The 19,357-nt window shown below is 41.6% G+C and overlaps 1 protein-coding gene across 1 annotated transcript; it reads right to left on the bottom strand.

The window, feature by feature from the left end:
• Positions 1–6,293: 6,293 nt before the first annotated feature.
• pkd2l1 (polycystic kidney disease 2-like 1) lies at positions 6,294–17,085 on the bottom strand. Its single transcript, XM_021607121.3, has 15 exons — positions 16,666–17,085; positions 16,329–16,442; positions 15,221–15,348; positions 14,725–14,978; positions 14,070–14,294; positions 10,531–10,759; positions 10,182–10,352; positions 9,898–10,079; positions 9,648–9,768; positions 9,454–9,552; positions 8,696–8,817; positions 8,478–8,595; positions 8,247–8,377; positions 7,334–7,481; positions 6,294–7,068 (listed from the first exon to the last, which is right to left on the bottom strand). Exons 1-15 carry the CDS (start codon positions 16,946–16,948, stop codon positions 6,916–6,918), a joined length of 2,478 nt encoding a protein of 825 aa, XP_021462796.3. The 5' UTR covers positions 16,949–17,085; the 3' UTR covers positions 6,294–6,915.
• Between the last annotated feature and the right edge of the window lie 2,272 nt (positions 17,086–19,357).

The following is a 19,357-nucleotide window of genomic DNA, read 5'->3' as shown; positions in this document are numbered from 1 at the left end:
TAAGCTGTGTTCAGTGCGTTTACTGTAGTCTACAAGTCTCGAGCTATGTTTGCCTCAATCAGGAGTAAATATTCTAATGCTAATGTGTTATAACAACTTTCAAGATTAAGCACAAGTAACTACTTGAAATACTACACTGCTCCAAAAAATAAAGGGAACACTAAAATAACACCCTAGATCTGAATGAATGAAATATTCTTATTAAATACTTTTTTCTTTACATAGTTGAATGTGCTGACAACAAAATCACACAAATAATCAATGGAAATCAAAAATTATCAACCCATGGAGGTCTGGATTTGGAGTGACACTCAAAATTAAAGTGGAAAACCACACTACAGGCTGATCCAACTTTGTAATGTCCTTAAAACAAGTCAAAATTAGGCTCAGTAGTGTGTGTGGCCTCCACGTGCCTGTATGACCTCCCTACAACACCTGGGCATGCTCCTGATGAGGTGGCGGATGGTCTCCTGAGGGATCTCCTCCCAGACCTGGACTAAAGCATCCGCCAACTCCTGAACAGTCTGTGGTGCAACGTGGCGTTGGTGGATGGAGCGAGACATGATGTCCCAGATGTGCTAAATTGGATTCAGGTCTGGGGAACGGGCGGGCCAGTCCATAGCTGCTGACACACTGCTGACACACTCCAGCCACATGAGGTCTAGCATTAGGAGGAACCCAAGGCCAACCGCACCAGCATATGGTCTCACAAGGGGTCTGAGGATCTCATCTCGGTACCTAATGGCAGACAGGCTACCTCTGGCTGTGCGGCCCCCCAAAGAAATGCCACCCCACACCATGACTGACCCACCATGACTGACCCACCGACCCATGATTGACCCACCGACCCATGACTGACCAAATCGGTCATGCTGGAGGATTTTGCAGGCAGCAGAATGTTCTTCACGGCATCTCCAGACTGTCACGTGCTCAGTGTGAACCTGCTTTCATCTGTGAAGAGCACGGCACTAGTGGCGAATTTGCCAATCTTGGTGTTCTCTGGCAAATGCCAAACGTCCTGCACGGTGTTGGGCTGTAAGCACAACCCCCACCTGTGGACGTCAGGCCCTCATACGACCCTCGTGGAATCTGTTTCTGACCGTTTGAGCAGACACATGCACATTTGTGGCCTGCTGGAGGTCATTTTGCAGGGCTCTGGCAGTGCTCCTCCTGCTCCTCCTTGCACAAAGGCGGCGGTAGCGGTCCTGCTGCTGGGTTGTTGGCCTCCTCCACGTCTCCTGATGTACTGGCCTTTCTCCTGGTAGCGCCTCCATGCTCTGGACACTACGCTGACAGATACAGCAAACCTTCTTGCCACAGCTCGCATTGATGTTCCATCCTGGATGAGCTGCACTACCTGAGCCACTTGTGTGGGTTGTAGACTCCGTCTCATGCTACCACTAGAGTGAAAGCACCGCCAGCATTCAAAAGTGACCAAAACATCAGCCAGGAAGCATAGGAACTGAGAAGTGGTCTGTGGTTACCACCTGCAGAACCACTCCTTTATTGGGGGTGTCTTGCTAATTGCCTATAATTTCCACCTGTTGTCTATTCCATTTGCACAATAGCATGTGAAATTTATTGTCAATCAGTGTTGCTCCCTAAGTGGACAGTTTGATTTCACAGAAGTGTGATTGACTTGGAGTTACATTGTGTTGTTTAAGTGTTCCCTTTATTTTTTTGAGCAGTGTATATATATGACTTGATACTACCTATAGTGTAAATACAATCAACAAATTAATAAAATGAAAACATTTTAATTTAAAGCATTTTTCTTTATTGACAACATTTAGGACTTAAATCAAGCACATAGTCTTGTAACAGATACACAACACCATTGCAGTAGCAAGTAGGCCTACAGAAAATAGAAATCCCATTATGATGCTTGTCACAGTGCCAGACAAACTGAGTATCCATCTTTGTTAAAGCCCTTTTTCTACTTACCCAGAGTCAGATGAACTCATTGGGAGAATCTCCTGTTTTTGCTCGCCTCCTCAGCTCTTTGAAAAAGGTTAAAGGTATACGAGGTGCGGAGGCAAGTAGAAGAAACGTTGAAACAAATTCACTCTGCTTCACTTGCAAGTTATCAGGCAAAAACTGTTGACAGCAGTGGAATCGCAAAATAAAGTGATAACTAATTGAGCTAGTTGTGCAAGACATTTTGTAGTAACGTTTGCTCAATGGCTGTAAGGTACATCATAGGAAGTCAAGTACAGCATAGCTCCTTTAAAAGTTAGGTAGGTTACCTGACACAAAAAAAGGGTAAAACAGCTTTAAAGTAGTTCTGTCCTTGAGCTCTGTCTTTGAGCTTGTTCTTGTCTATTGATGTTCTGTATTATGTCATTCTGTATTATGTTTTGTGTGGACCCCAGGAAAAGTAGTTGCTGCTTTTGCAACAGCTAATGGGGATCCTAATAAAATACCAACACCAATTATCAAAATCAAACCTGCAGAATATTAGTCCCTAGGATTAGGGTTTTGAAGACAAGCCAGTTTTCCAAACTTGTATAGTTTTAAAAAAAAGAGGCGGAACAGAATTTGCTTGGAAAGGACAATGCAAAAGTGACTGAGCGAGCTATGCAAACCTTGTTGTACAAAAGCACTTCATTCAACAGAGAGACGACCCGATACCGACCACCAGCACCACCAGGACGACCACAATTGTTCTGAACGCCCTCATCTTTGATTGGTCACTCCCTACCCCATCCCCCCCAGCCCTGGACCATTCAGAGATCTCAGAATGGCCAAGCTGCAGAAGCACATTATCATAAAAGCGAGTAGGAACATTCCCTGAAAAATGGTTTGGTTGGAAAGGATGGAAAGTACCACGCTACCACCCCCACCCAGCACAGACTGATTCGCCAGACAACCCCAGGCTCTGCCCACTCGTTCTGGGGAGCTCTGAGCCTCAGTTAGGCCACAGGATGGACCACAAGCAGGTAGCGCTCCAGGCAGGTACATCAGTGGAACAGAGATCTTCTACCAGATGTGATAAGGCCGTTCTCTACCACAGTGATGACCATCAGTACAACCACATTCAGGCAGTGTTGGGCCGTCCGGGCCAGCAAGGCCTTCTCTGCTGGCCTAAACATCATCAGAATATAATTTAAAAATATATATATTTTACCACAAATTTGTATTAAATTATTCCCCAGAGTAAGAGTTATACTCTTCATTTCAAAGCTTTCCTCTTGGTTGCACTGCTTCCAGCCCCAGGTTGAGATTTGGAGGGCTGGTCTTTATGTTAGATCTTTTATCCAATCATATTCAGCCATCATGAGTTGCCAGGGGTCTAAAATCTGCCCCTCAGGCCTTCAGAATCAACAGAATCGCTTGTAGCTTGAAGTGAATGGAAATGAAAATTTTGTGTCAACCAATCAGCTTTAGAGTTGGCTATTGTACGCCTGCTGGCTGGCTCCAGTGTTACACAGGAGCCAGCTAGCAGGCGTAGTGCGTGCACGTCTTTTGATTGGATTACCAATATTGAGAGGCAGGTCCTATGGGCAGGTCTATGCAGAACTTCAAAACTAGGAAACTGAATTTGATAAACAAATTAATTTGTGTACTACTAAGCTGTTTTTTCAAACCACAATGGCGGAAGGAGGAGAAGATATCGATTTGGTCGAGGATATAATTTAACGCCATTCTCAAGACAAACTTTTCAAGAAAAGTTAGACATTGTAAGGAGAGGTCGCCCGACGCCGACGCTACAAAGCCTGTCACAGGCGGGAAAGGGGTTTGTTCGCCACTTTCAAAGTTCCAACTACGAGCGCTATCAATGGCTCACAGGCTCCGAGAAGCACTGTAAATTGTACTGCTGGGAATGCCTATTATTTGCAAGTGATGGATTTGGTGTTTGGAGCCACACTGGCTTTGCAAACTTGAGTTGTCTAACCAAGGCAGTAACGAGACACCAAAGTACGGCCGGGCACTTACAAGCAATGGTGCTTTTGAAAACTTTTGGGGACACCCGAGTGGATCTACAGCTCAACGAACAAGCGTTCAGGGCAACGGAGCCGCACAATGAAAAGGTGAAGAAAAATAGGGAAATATTTAAAAGACTCATTGATTGTGTCATGTTTTTGGGTGACGCCTGGTTATACTGCGTTTCTGTCTAAATGTATAGTGTCTAGAGCCATGGCATCATAATGATGGTAATAAGAGGTGGATTATTTCGGGTGGGACTGTGTAGGACCTCACTGAAGGCCCAGGCCTCAGGCCCACGGCACGCCACTGCATTCAGGTAGTGGCCAACAATTTTGCAGAACATTTCAAAGCTGTTGATTATCTCCATAGCAGCCAGGTTACAGGTGAAGATGTCTGTTGTCGTTGCTTGTGCTGTGGAAACTGTCGGCCTGGTTCCGAACCACAGGACCCAGGTATTGAGGGGCAGGAGGAGGAAGTTGGCCAGGTAGAACCCAGAAAAGCAGCATTCCGTTTCTGGAATCTGAACACTCGTAGACGGGGTGGAGGGGGAGAGAGATGTTGGTGGTGTTGGGGGGAGAGAGGACGAAAACCAACCCATAAAGAGGTCATCCATGGGTGTCCATGGACAAGGAAGGAGGTGAAAGAAAGAATGTGTGTGTGTGTGCACAGCCTGTGTGTCTGTGTCCGTGCCTGCGTGTCTATTACTGAGGCAATCAATGTTATGAGTAACTAAACTATGGAAATTGCACTAACATGAATATTAAATTGGTCTGTCAAACATGCAAAATAATACCATAGATTTGAATTAAATAGATTTGAACAAACCTTAGACTGTCTCACTCAAGTGTGAGTGACTGAGCGTTCTCTGTAGGTGATTGTGTAGGGGAACCTACCCAAAAAGATATACTGATGTTATAGCGTGTGCGCACACACACACACACACACTATGGAGGACTGCTTCTTTTTGGGAGTGCCAATATGGCCGACCGGGTGGCTTCAAAACATCTCATTGGCCAATACATAGCATTGGCAATCCAGGGTTTATATACATTATTGGTGCCCACTGCACTCCAAGAGATCGTAGAAAGCACTGGCATATGAATCAGAAACCAGGTTTCCATCCAACCATTTCATGCGCATGAATTACTTGATGATGGAAACAGGATATGCCGTTACAATGTTATAAATGCCGACAGACAATTCCTTCGTTCGACGAACGAATGTCGGTACATTTTATTATGCGAGAAATGGCAGTGGGAACGCCTCTATGTGCAAATATTGATACAATAACCATCATATCGAAGTAACTTGTGGTCCTCCCACTACGACTCGGGAAAACAAGCTGTTTTTTCAGGCAACAGATTAAATCAATTATGATCATAGGGTGGTGAAAGTGCACTTGATGAGCTCGATACTCATTCAAATATCGAGGGTCTTATTCTGGTGACACGATGATCGATGCTTGGCTGCCATTTGACAATACAAATAAAATCGCTGTTATCCATAATAATATCATCATAATGTAGGTAGCCTACCTGCACTATCTGCGAGCTGTTGGCTAGAGCGCACGTGCCAAGACCAGATTGGGCACGTTTGCTCTATAACGTTTTTTTTTGTGAGAAAACCATCAGCAGCGTTGAAAATGCGATGGAAACCCATTGAATTTGTATTTTCCATTCGGTACATAGGAATTTAACCTCAAAAGTTATTTTTTATGTGCACTACATCATCGCACACAGACTTTTATCCACAATAAATCCGTTTGAAGAAATCTGGTGGGAAAATGTGCCTGTTGTTTTATGCAGGTTTTAGAATTTTGGCATGAGAATCTGTCACACGTTGGATGGAAACCTAGCTATACATGTCGATACAATATATATATTTTTATAATGCTTCTTTGCTTGACAACTAAGTTATGTATTATTATTATTTTACATTTTTACTTCTATGAAAGGTATCTTTTATTTCATTGGAGGATTTTGCGGCCCACATACATCGATCTCTTCACCTACTGGAATAGATTTGTTCTTCTATTATATTCTTAATGCCGGTAAAATTAGATGTAGCTATATTAAGTAATTAAGTGTTTTGGAATTGAAGAAGGAACAAATATATATTTTCTTTAAAGACTGTATTGGGCAAGAGAGATGGATTAAGTTGGGGAAAAAGAAAAGGAATTGTAAAGAAAGGAAGCATATAAAGTAAAGTTTCATGAATAAATGTCAAGATTTTCATTATAAACATGAGCATCTATAATGACTTACACTATACATTGTTATAGTGTAATCTCAAAAGTAGTCAAACAGTGGTTGTAACGTGTTATGATTAGCCCTCAAGGGGTAAAAGATTAAGAAGGAAATGCAATCTTACTATCTGACTTTATTCAGAAACATTGAGAGACACTTCATTGAGTAATTAGTTATGTACAACAGATACAATGAGCAACAGCTTTGAATTGAGGCGAGTCTAGATCTTTACAGGAAGTCTATATATATATACACCTATCTCATTTTTTAAAGAATATTCTAGATTTAAACACATATAAAGTAGTCAAAAGATAAATAGTCTTAGTTGCATGTTCCAAGGGACGCTTGTCAATATTAAAGCACTTAAACTCAATTTAGAAGTTCCTGTATATTTAGGAATTATGCACAATAAGTCAGGTGCAAGGTGGAGGGAGTACTTATATAGTGTAGAATATTGTACATATACATTTCACTTTTGTCTTATACACAAACTCAGAAGATAAAATTGTTTTTAGAAATGGCATCGACAACAAACAAGATTAACACATCAGTCACAAAGCCCAGCACAAATGTATGGAGAGTACAATGAATATATAAAGTTCCATGTTACATTATCTTATCCCCTCTCTCTCTGACTAAAATGGAATACATGTACAGTATATAGCAGAATTTTGAACACGACTTGAAGTGTTAATAACCTGTTAAGCCATTCACCATTGCCTTTAAGTCAGTTAAATATGCTTCACATGTGGCTGTTGGCCATTGTCCAGCCTGTCCCAGGACGATCATAGGGGGCACTTCCTGCAGGAATGGTTGATCTCCAGGGTGCCATCTCAGCCCTCGTCCCTCTTTCCAGATATACCATAACATTCCCATCCGAAGCTGATTTTTCGTTCTGGGGAAATGTACAGTAAACAAGTGGTCAACTCTTGCAAACTTTATTGAATAAATACCAAAAATGCACGACAGACAACCTGATTGAATACCAAACATGTTCAAGACCGAAAATGTGATTGATAAGCATGTTCAACACCGAAAACCTAATTGAATACCAAAGATGCTCGAGACGGAAAACCTGATCGAATACCCGAGCAGGAAACTTAGTTGAATATCAAACATGCTCAACACAGAAAGCTTAATTGAATTCCAAACATTCTCACATAGTTTTTGGCCACACTTGGTTTTCCCATTGTCTCCTTCCCATTAGTCCTGTTGCTCTCCTGCAGTTCCAGTTTCTCCGTGACTATATCCATCTTGGTCATGATAGCAGCTACTGAGTGTTCTAGTTGGAGAACCTGTCTGACCAACCTTTGACGGAATAGAGGAAAAATAATTGCCATTAGAGTAGATGGTACACAATGAAAATGGTGTAATGCTGGACATGACTGCATGGATGTGTGGTTTGATATTTACTTCCTCTGATGCACTATAGATACAAAAGTATGTGGACACCCATTAAAATTAGTGGATTTGGCTATTTCAGCCTCACTCGTTGCTGACAGGTGTATAAAATCGAGCACACAGCCATGCAATCTCCATAGACAGACATTGGCAGAAGAATGACCTTACTGAAGAGCTCTTGTGGCTGAATGGAAGCAAGACACCACAGCAATGTTCCAACATCTAGTGGAAAACCTTTCCAGAAGAGTGAAGGCTGTTATAGCAGCAAAGACGTAGGCCGACTCCATATTGATGCCAATGATTTTGAAATTAGATGTTTGACGAGCAGGTATCCACATTATTCTGTTCATGTAGTGTATTTCTAGAGTCTCATTTGAAAGATAATTGTTGTCTGACAACAACAATGCATGTACAGTTTACATCTCGACCTCAGTATGTAACCGGCTCTTGATGTTTCATAGGATTATAAAAAAGGTTGTGGATCATATGACACAGGTCAATTAGGAGTCATTCATGGTGCACGTACGTAGATGTTTGTTTGGACATATTTTTTACAAAGTGTCCATCTTTGTAAATAGTATCAGTTTCCTGTCTCTCTTGATAGCCTATCTGATTTTGATCTGGGAGCTGAGATTAACCATGCGTTATACTCAATGCAAATATTCAACACACCTCTGGAAGTCCTCCTGCTCCACCAGAGTGTTACTTGGCTTGCCACGCTCATCTATATCCATCGTGGATTTCTCCAGAGATCCATTCCCATAGTTTTTTCCAAGGTTGTTGAGCTCGGCACAAAGAGCATCCTGAGGATAATGACATGAGAAAATGCATGAATGGATTTCTTTTATCGTATGAATAGCAGAGGGGTTAGGTTAAATTGCTCGTTTAGCCAAGTCCACTAACCCTCTTCTCCTCCAGCTCCCTCTTCATCCTTTCCTGCTCCTCTTGGTCTAGAATTTGGTTTCCATCGTGGTCGAATTTGGAGAAAGCTTCCGATATCTCATGGTCGGCATGTCCCAACCTGTAGGGTTAAGACAAGAGAGGAGAGTATAGACTAGAATCTGAACGCTATTGATTTATGTCTATGGATTTTTCTTCTGTCAGAGAGGATAGTGACCTACTCTTTCAGAGTTTCTCTAAAGTCTTTGAATTCTAGTTTGTTTGATCCAGATCGTAGTACTTTCTGAACATCGGATATCTTCTCCTTTTTCAATTTCAATTTCATAAATGTCTTCATGTAGCTCTGAAACACAAAAATGTATGCATGTTTTATTTTGTTATTTTTTTGCATATGTTATATACACTGAGTACAGCGAACATTAGTAACATTGTTGAGTTGCATCTCCCCCTTTGCCCTCAGAACAGCCTCAATTTGTCGGGGGATGGACTCTACAAGGTGTCAAAAGCATTCCATGTCGACTGCAATGTTTTCCACATTTGTGCCAAGTTGGCTGGATGTCCTTTGGGTGGTGGACCATTCTTGAAACACACGGGGAACAGTTTGGCATGAAAAACCCAGCAGCGTTTCAGTTCTTGACACAAACTGGTGCACCTGGCACTACTACCATACCTCGTTCAAAGGCACTTACACTTTTTGTCTTGCCCATTCACCCTCTGAGTGGCACACGTACACAACCCATGTCTCAATTGACTGAAGGCTTAAAAATCCTTCTTTAACCTGTCTCCTCCCCTTCATCTACACTGATTGAAGTGGATTTAACAACAATAAGGGATCATAGCTTTCACCTGGATTCACCTGGCCAGTCTGTCATGGAAAGAGCAGGTGTTCTTAATGTTTTTGTATACTCAGTGTACTGTATATTTTATATTCTGATATGTATCATATGCCATCTTACATTGGTATAATATATATGTTTACCTGTTTGATGATGTCAGTAATCTGCAGCTCATCCTTCTGGGATGACAGCTCTTCCTTGACCTCAGAATATGTGTCGTTGATGATAGCCAGAAACATGTTCTAGGGAAGAAATTCCATGAACATAAGATGGCAAGGTTTAGTTTACACTTCGAAAATCTAGTAGAAAGTATTTTGTTCCGTTTGTTCCAACTTACAAGCAGCACAAAGAAGACAAAGAACACATAGGTGACGAAATAGATTGGCCCCAGGACTCTGTTGGCACGTTCAATGGCATCATAATCAAAATCTCCAAGAATAATCCGGAACTGTGTAAAGCTACAGAGAAAAAGGAAACCAATTAGAGTAATTGATCGATACTGTTTTCAAAATCTGGCCAATTGCTTGCGTGGGTGTTGGATTGTTATTTATTTAAGAGAATAAGAACTATTTTTGGCGCTCTCTTACATGCACTTGACGAAGGTGCTGAAGGATTTCACCTCCGTACCAAAGAGCAGGTAGCCAAGCTGAGCGTATGCAAAGAACACGATGAAGAACATAATGGCGAATCCCATGATGTCTTTGGCACAGCGGCCCAGAGTAGAAGACAGCTGAGTCATAGTCTTATTGAAACTGATGTACTTGAAAACCTAGAGGCAAGAACAGGAGGAGTCAAACTTTGGGCACCGACAACAATGAAATTAAATGCATTCAAGTATTGATACATTCTGAGGAAGAAAGAAGTCATCTACCTTGATCCAAGCGAAGAACAAGTTCACTGCATTCATGTTGTTGTATTGTGTTTGCCAGAATGCAAGAAATTCAAAGTCTGCATAAATGCCAGGTTGTTCTAAGAGTTTACCAAGTAATTTGTCCACTTTAATGGTGCGAAAAACATTGAAGATGATTGCGACAATGGCAAGCTGTGGAAAACAGATTTGTGTGAGGTTCAGGTTAGGTTTATCATAACTCGTAAATCAGCATCAATCATCCTCCTCAGCTATGTAGCTCACCAGCCACCACTGGTTGATATGTGACTGATGCGATTCTTGTGTTACTGAGTACTTAGATTGAGAATGATGTTTCAGCCTGTCCTCTCACCAGTATGACAACCACATCCAGAGTGTTCCAGATACTGCTGAAGTAGGAGAACCCGTGGATTCGGAGCTCAAGGATCTCCTCCACAATGTAGTAGAGGATGAACAGGCAGAACACCATCTCACAGCCAATGATGAAGTAGTCCCAGTAGGTGATGTAACGAATCAGCTTCACCGTTCTAATCTGATATGAGGGTATCGCTCCACCAGTGGCCGGAAATTCAACTAATAACCTGCAGAAAAGGAAATCACTTTTAACCACTGTGAAAGAATACATGTATAATGTCCATATTTGGACATCCACGGAAGACATCCAAAGTCACCGGACTCAGTCCTAATATGGACACCATATACAGTGTCTATAGAAAGTCTACCCTCACTTTGGATTTGTTCACAATTTATTGTGTTATAAAGTGGGTTTAAAATGGATTTAATTGTCTTTTTTTTGTCAACGATCTACACAATATATTCTGTAATGTTAAAGTGGAAGAAAAATGTAATTAAAAAAAAAATGATGAATGGAAAATGAAACACTAATATACCTTGAGTAGATAAGTATTCCCTCCCCTGAGTCAACACGTTAGAAACACCTTTGGCAGCGATTACCGCTGTGAGTCTTCTTGGGTAAGTCTCATAAGAGCTTTTCAAACATGTATTTTCACACCTGTATCATGGCTAGACAGCAATCTTCATGTCTTGCCATAGATTTTCAAGCAGATTTAAGTCAAAACGGTAACTTGGCTACTCAGGAACATTGGTAACCAACGCCAGTGTAGATTTGGCTTTATGTTGTAGGTTATTGAAAGGTGCATTTGGTATGGTATTTTATTAGGATATTTCATTCCTCTGCCAGTGTCTGGTGTCTGGTGTAAAGAAGACTGAAGTAGGTTTTCCTCTAGGATTTTGCCTGTGCTTAGCTCCATCACGTTTCTTTCATCCTGAAAAACTTCCCAGTCTTTACCAATGTCAAGCATCCCCATACCCATACCATACATCCTTATTCTGAAATTGCTTAAATACATTTAAAAAATAATCCTCAGAAATCTACACACAATACCCCATAATGACGAAGTGAAAACAGATTTTTAGACATTTTTGCTAATTTATAAAAAATAAAAAATTGAAATACCTTATTCACATAAGTATTCAGACCCTTTGCTATGAGACCCGAAATTGAGCTCAGGTGCATCCTGATCAATGTTTCATTGATCATACTTGAGATGTTTCTACAACTTGATTGGAGTCCACCTGTGGTAAATTCAATTGATAGGACATGATTTGGAAAGGCACACAACTGTCTATATAAGGTCCTACAGTTGACAGTGCATGTCAGAGCAAAAACTAAGTTATGAGGTTGAAGGAATTGTCCGTAGAGCTCCGAGACAGGATTGTGTCGAGGCACAGATCTGGGGAAGAGTAGCAGAAATTTCTGCAGCATTGAAGGTCCCCAAGAACACAGTGGCCTCCAAAATTCTTAAATAGAAGAAGTTTGGAACCACCCAAACTCTTCCTAGAGCTGGCCACCCGGGGGAGATCAGGGAGGTGACCAATAATCCCGATGGCCACTCTGACAGAGCTCTAGAGTTCCTCTGTGGAGATGCGAGAACCTTCCAGAAGGACAACCATCTCTGAAGCACTCCACCAATCAGGCCTTTATGGTAGAGTGGGGAGGAGGTGGAGCTGCAGGTCAGGGAGGTGACCAAGAACCACAATGGCCACTCTGACAGAGCTCTAGAGTTCCTCTGTGGAGCTGGGAGAACCTTCCAGAAGGACAAACATCTCTGAAGCACTCCACCAATCAGGCCTTTATGGTAGAGTGGCCAGACAGAAGCCACTCCTCAGTAAAAGGCACATGACAGCCCACTTGGAGTTTGCCAAAAGGCACCTAAAGACTTTCAGACCATGAGAAACAATGGTCTGATGAAACCAAGAGGAAACTCTTTTGCCTGAATGCCAAGTGTCATGTCTGGAGGAAACCTGGCACCATCCCTACCGTGTGAAGCATGGAGGTGGCAGCATCATGCTGTGGGGATGTTTTTCAGCTGCAGGGACTGGGAGACTAGTCAGGATTGAGGCAAAGATAAACGGAGCAAAGTACAGAGAGATCCTTGATGAAAATCTGCTCCAGAGTGCTCAGGACCTCAGATTGGGGTGAAGGTTCACCTTCCAACAGGACAACAACCCTAAGCAAACAGCCAATATAATGCAGGAGTGGCTTTGGGACAAGTCTCTGAATGTCCTTGAGTGGCCCAGCCAGAGTCCGGACTTGGAGAGACCTCCCCATCCAACTTGACAGAGCTTGAGAGGATCTGCAGAGAAGAATGGGAGAAACTACCCAAATACAGGTGTGCCAAGCTTGTAGTGTCAAACCTAAGAAGACTTGATTCCGTAATCACTGCCAAAGTTGCTTACATACTTATATAAATAAGCTATTTCTGTTTTTAAAGTTTTTTAAATTAGCAAATATTTCTATAAACCTGTTTTTGCTTTGTTATTATGGGGTATTGTGTGTGGATTGAATGCGAAAAATATATATTTAATACATTTTTGAATAAGTCTGTAACGTAACAAAATATGCAAAAAGTAAAGGTGTCTGAATACTTTACAAAGGTACTGTATGCATGTTTTGGAATATTTTTATTCTCTATATTTGTATTCTTTTCACTCAGTCATTTAGGTCACTACAAGTCACTACAATGTTGTTGATCCATTCTCAGTTTTCTCCTATCCCAGCCATTGAACTCTGTAGCTGTTTTAAAAATCACCAATTTACAAGCATTTCGCTACACCCGCAATAACATCTGCTAAACACATGTATGTGACCAATACAATTTGATTTGATTTGACCTCCTGGTGAGATCCCTGAGCAGTTCCCCTCCTGTCCTGCAGCTCAGTTCAGAAGGATGACTGTATCTTTTATGTGTTTGGGTGGTTTAATACACCATCCACAGCATCAGTATTAACTTGACCATGCTTAGAGAGATATTCAATGTCTGATTTGTTATTGTTACCAATCCCTGCCCTTCTTTATAAGGTTTTCGAAAATGTTCCTGGTCTTTACTGTTGAATGAATCTGTGCTTCAAATTCAGTACTTGACTGTGAAACCTGACAGAGGAAGGGGTAGTTCTACATTTTTTAATGTACTATTTCACATAGAGTGAGTCATTATAACTTGTGTGATTTGTTAAGCCAAAATTGACTTTCGTTTTGCCTCAACAAAGGGAGGGAATACTTATGCAATTACTATATTTAGTTCTTACATTTTTATTAATTTTCACTTTGACATTATTGGAGTATTTTGTGTAGATCAATGACAAAAAAATACAATGAAATATATTTACATTTACATTTGAGTCATTTAGCAGACACTCTTATCCAGAGCGACTTGCAGTAAGTAGTGAGTGGATACATTTTTGCACTTTGTAACACAACAAAATGTGAAAAATGTTCAAGGAGTGTAGACTTTCTATAGGCAATATACATGAGAACTTGTGAGAGAGTCTACAGTGGCGTTACTGCGTGAAGTGGTCTGTTCTCCCTACCTGATGACACAGAACAGATTGATGTTAGCGTTGTAAGTGGAGAAGTCGATGAACACGGCCCTGGTGCCATGGTCCAACCACAGGTTGTTATTCATCTCCATCAGGATCTCAGCACTCTCCTCCTTGGTCCTGTTCAGGTCCTGGTAGTACCCTCCACCGCTGTACGTGGTCAGCAGACCCCAGTGGGCCGAACCTTTTATCTCTTTCTCATTGTGGTATTGCCAGCTGCAGACATAGAGGAGAGAATGTATTTTATCATAGGCCTTTCAGATCTACAGTCAATCTTTTCAAAGTTGTCTTAATGTCTATTTGATTGACACCCAAATTGGTCTGAAAAAAGAAATAGGGTTCTTCGGCTGTCCCCATTGGATAACCCTTTTTAGGTCCAGGGAGAATCCTTTTTGGTTTCAGGTAGAACCCTTTTGGGTTCTATGTGAAAACAGTTCTACATGGAACCCAAAAGAGTTGTACCTTGAACCTAAAGGGTTCCACCTGGAACCAAAAAGGGTTCTTCAAAGGGTTCTCCTATGGGGACAGCCGAAGAACCCTTTTAGGTTCTACATGGCACCTTTTCTTCCAAGAGTGTATGGTGCAATAGGATTCAACTACAGCCATGTCAGGACAAACAAGCATTGAAAAGAACATTTGAACTCACGCAGTTCCGTTAACAAGGCCAAAGTCTACCTCATCCTCCTTCTTCTCATTATAGACATCAAAGCATCCGGAGATCTCGTTGCGGAAGTCTTTGTGGACCTTACAGGAGTTGTTCATCACCTTGATCTGTCTCATCCTGGGTACCCCGAGCAGCATGTTCTCATAGTAGATGAAGGAGTTGTCCCCATTCTGTAGGGACTGGTCATTGTACCATTTGGTCCAGTAGAGGCCGTCCAGCATTGGGCCCTGGGCATACTGTTCAAATAGAGGTAGGTAGGCCACAGCATGAACAGGTAGAAGCATTTATGATTTTAGTTGGTTTATAACAACGCATTGGTATTTCCTTTAATGTTGTATTATTATTACTATCTTATGATATCTTGATGTCACTTATGGACTTATGTCACATTTGTGCTATTCGTGATCAAAGTAATTGTATCGGTACAAGTTGATATCAGACAGTTCAATATTTCCGCAGGGTTAGAGCAGGTACGTACCGTCCAGAAGTCTGCCATGCTGCTAATGGACTGAAACGTAACTCCGTTGCCACTGGGCGTAAGCACAAACAGGTCTGTCATGACTTTGGTGTAGTAGTAGGTATTGGAGCTGGTCATGCCATATGTCACTGAAAGACAACATGTAGCGACATTGTTATATCCAGCCATGGATTCATAATATCAGACTTTGCTCAGGGCTCAGTCAGACCACGTTGTCCTCTCAAAAGTCCAAGATAAGGAACGTCTGAAACAGACACGCGGGCCAGAGAGTCTCATTCAAGATTTGTAATTTAGTGAAAATCACATCACAGAAGTCAAACCACGTCACAGAAGTCCAAGTGGCACCGATTAGAGCAGGTCATTTGTTGAAGAGATGGAACACTGGGGCGACGCAAATAGTCGTATCAAACGATGTAAATCCGCTGCAGACAAAGCAACAATGGCTTAAGCCCCATGCTCTTATCAGTGAAAGGCAGGAGCACTCTGTCTGTGTTCCTTTCAGTCGTAATGTCCCGCTGGACAATGCCTTTCAGCCAGAAGGGAGGGGGAGGGTATTTTATAATAGGGCACTAAAGCAGATTGAAAGAGCTGATGATAAATCAACACAGGTTTCAGTTTGCCAAAGGCACAGTGATCATTGAGATGCCGATTACACTCAGATAAGGCATACTTTCTGTCTGTGTTGCCTATTGTCAACCAGTCTGCATCGTTACTAGATCTATGTACAAGGCACAGATCATGCGTTTGCTTTGCTTACCCATGACCTGGCACACTCTGACACAACAAAAAGGGCAGGTCAGACTTCCAAAACAGAGCATTATATAGAAAATCATAAAAATGCCAAGCTAATCCCTGCAACAACGTTTATTGTTCCTGAATTGTACCCGAACACTTGCTAAGTAACTCAAATACCACAATTACTGTTAGTCGAAAAAATGAATTATTGTTTGAATGTCCGTTTTTAAGACACATGTACAGTAGCGGCAGACTTGAAATTGTCATTTTCCATGTGAAATTGTCATACAGTCATATCCTTACATTGAAATATGTATTCACTCAATATACATAGCCATGAACAAAAAAAAACATGCATTGTTGACATACTTACATAGACATATGTCCACAAGGAACACCAAATAGACCAGTAATTCCCTCAGAGTGGTCCTAACAAACAGTTCCCGGTTGTCCGATGTGTTCTCAGTCAGTGTCGTGCCCCACAGTCCTACATAAATGAAGAACATCCCATAATTTCAGAGAACTCTGAAAATATATACTAATTTAAGGCCGTACACATTTCCTTCCATGACATGCCAAGGAAGGGAATATTTCCGGCACAGCATTAGTCTGTACATCATTTCAACTTGATAACATTGCCAGGTAAAATCATTCAAATGAAGGAAATACAAAATACAACAACAACCCAACGATGGTGAACCAATTACTACCTTTAAAAAATGAGCAGCATCCACCGCGTTTTTTATCAGAACCTGTCTCCTCCGGCTTGACCTCGGTTGGGAAAGGGCTCGGCGTGGTCAGTTTGCACATGCCCTCGAAGGAGCCTTGGGGGTACAGAGGCTGGGGGTTGTAGACGGTGCTGATAGCCCGAGGTATGGGTGGAGGAGAGCCACAGTACCCCTGGTTCACCCAGGAACCCTTCCCCAGGCTGTCCAACTCACACTCCACCTGTCCACTGAGGTGGCTCTCCGACCGGTTGTTGAGGCGCTGCATTGGTGCCTGGTTGGGATCACCTGGCTCTCTACACTCCAATATGGGATAATATTGCCGTAGGTTCTCAAGCAAAATGATTGTGAGGCAGGACCAGTCTAGCAAGCTTGTTAACCATCAACTGTCGGTGGGATCACTTTAAAGGGCCGATGACATAAGCATGGAAGAGGGAGGAGCTGGTGCTTTCTTGTGCACAATAAACTGCCCAGTTTAACATTGAATACATGACACACAATGCTCATTCTTCTATTAAAAGAGAGTTATTAGAATAGTGCACTTTTCTCATGTTCACTTTCTTCGGCAATAGGGGTGCTGAGAAAATGTTTGGGATGATTTGTTTCATGATGTTACTTCAAACTGACATAAAAAAAATTGGTCAAATAAAAAATGACACATTTTCCTTAGAAAATGTGAGCGTAATGCCGATATATCACTTTTAATGTTTGTTTCTGTGTAGCTCTCAAGTATTTCCATATTCCATAAGACATTTATTTATTTATTTTTTATTTCACCTTTATTTAACCAGATGGGAATCTCCAGCTTCAGTGATTTTTGCAGTTCGTTCCAGTCAGTGGCAGCAGAGAACTGGAAGGAATGTCGACCAAAGGAGGAATTGGCTTTGGGGGTGACCAGTGAGATATACCTGCTGGAGCGCGTGCTACGAGTGGGTGCTGCTATGGTGACCAGTGAGGTGAGATACGACGGGGCTTTCCCCAGCAGAGACTTGTAGATAACCTGTAGCCAGTGGGTTTGGCGACAAGTATGAAGCGAGGGCCAGCCAACGAGAGTGTATAGGTCGCAGTGGTGAGTAGTGTATGGGGCTTTGGTGGCAAAACGGATGGCACTGTGATAGACTACATCCAGTTTGCTGAGTAGAGTGTTGTAGGCTATTTTATAGATGACATTGCCGAAGTCAAGGATCGGTAGAATGGTCAGTTTTACGAGGGTATGTTTGGCAGCATGAGTGAGGGAAGCTTTGTTGCGAAATAGGAAGCCGATTCTAGATTAAATGTTTTTCCAAAAGTCACAACCTGTTAACCACTCTGTCATTCGCAATGGCAACAAACTCCTGCTAAACAAATTAATTGACTACATGTCAATTACATGATCCATTGACAACTGTTGAATGCTTGTGGCTGAATTCATCAGAATATAGCTGCTGCAGTGTGCCTCTGATCTCCTGCCCGAAGACATGGAGTATAATAGGCCCTGGTCACCTCATTAGCATATACATTTTTGACCAACTGTCAAAAAGCATATTAAGTTTGCAAACATTCCACAAAGCTTCTGAATTACCATGACCATCTGTGTAATTTACCTCATCCCACATACACATACTCATTACAATTTAGTGTATGTTGAGGATGAGATACACTCGGAGATGAAATAATGAATCATATCATCTTTGCACTGGCTTGGTTCATTTGTAACGACAAGCTTCCGTGAAAACATACAACATACACCGGATAAGTGCAGTGAACTGTGTTGTTTTACAGGGTCAACCATAGTAGTACGGCGCCCCTCGAGGAAATTAGGGTTAAATGCCTTGCTCAAGGGCACATCTGGAGCAGCAGATAATTCATTGTTAATCAGATTAATTGACTCATTGAGTTTAAATGAGATTATTTTTGACAATAAATATAGACGAGACATATATGCATACCATCAAAGAGTTGGCCATCGACCAAAAAATGTAACAACGGACACATTTTTTTTTTAAATAAAAAAATGTACATGCATCCTATGACATTTTCACATGCAAATCTATTGATTTCTATGATATATCTGTAGTGGTCAATGAATGTCATTCCATGAGAAGGAAACATTACTTTTCTAAACATAATCGTAAACTATACAAGTCTCATAACAACGGAAACATAAACAATGGAATAATAGAGCCCACATTTTGTGTGTATGGTAAAATAAAAAAGTTGTACTAATCTCAATCTCTAAGGATACGCTCTATTTCAATAGTTGAAATGACCGGAAATGATACAGACTTTGGCTTTGGAGGGACAATCTGCAGTTCAATAGCAAAGGGCCACATACAATACGGACCGCCGCGTTATCGTGCGATTGAAATGTGGAGTTTTTTTCCCCAATTGAGCCGACATATGCAGCGTTTACCGTGCATGCAGTCCCCGTTTAAGGGGGATTTAAAACACGCTATAGCTCCGATCTTCCGCGGTCCGGAGGGATGTGGTAGAGAAATGTAACCACATTCAATATCATAGACAGAGCTATGTAATGTACAAAATTATAGTATTATTCATGTTCTGAGGCTATACAGTGTTTGTTTACAATTGCATTGTTTACAAACACTGACGTAAAACAAGGTTATATTTTGGGTTCTGATGGGGTACAACAGTTTAACTAAACTCATGAGGCATTTGTAAGTTATATTCTTCAGGA

The sequence above is a fragment of the Oncorhynchus mykiss genome, chromosome 1 (genome assembly GCF_057628025.1).
Source record: "Oncorhynchus mykiss isolate SJ-2025 chromosome 1, ASM5762802v1, whole genome shotgun sequence".
Lineage (NCBI taxonomy): Eukaryota > Metazoa > Chordata > Actinopteri > Salmoniformes > Salmonidae > Oncorhynchus > Oncorhynchus mykiss.
Note: the sequence above shows the minus strand (reverse complement) of the source record. Positions and strands in the feature narration are given on the sequence as shown.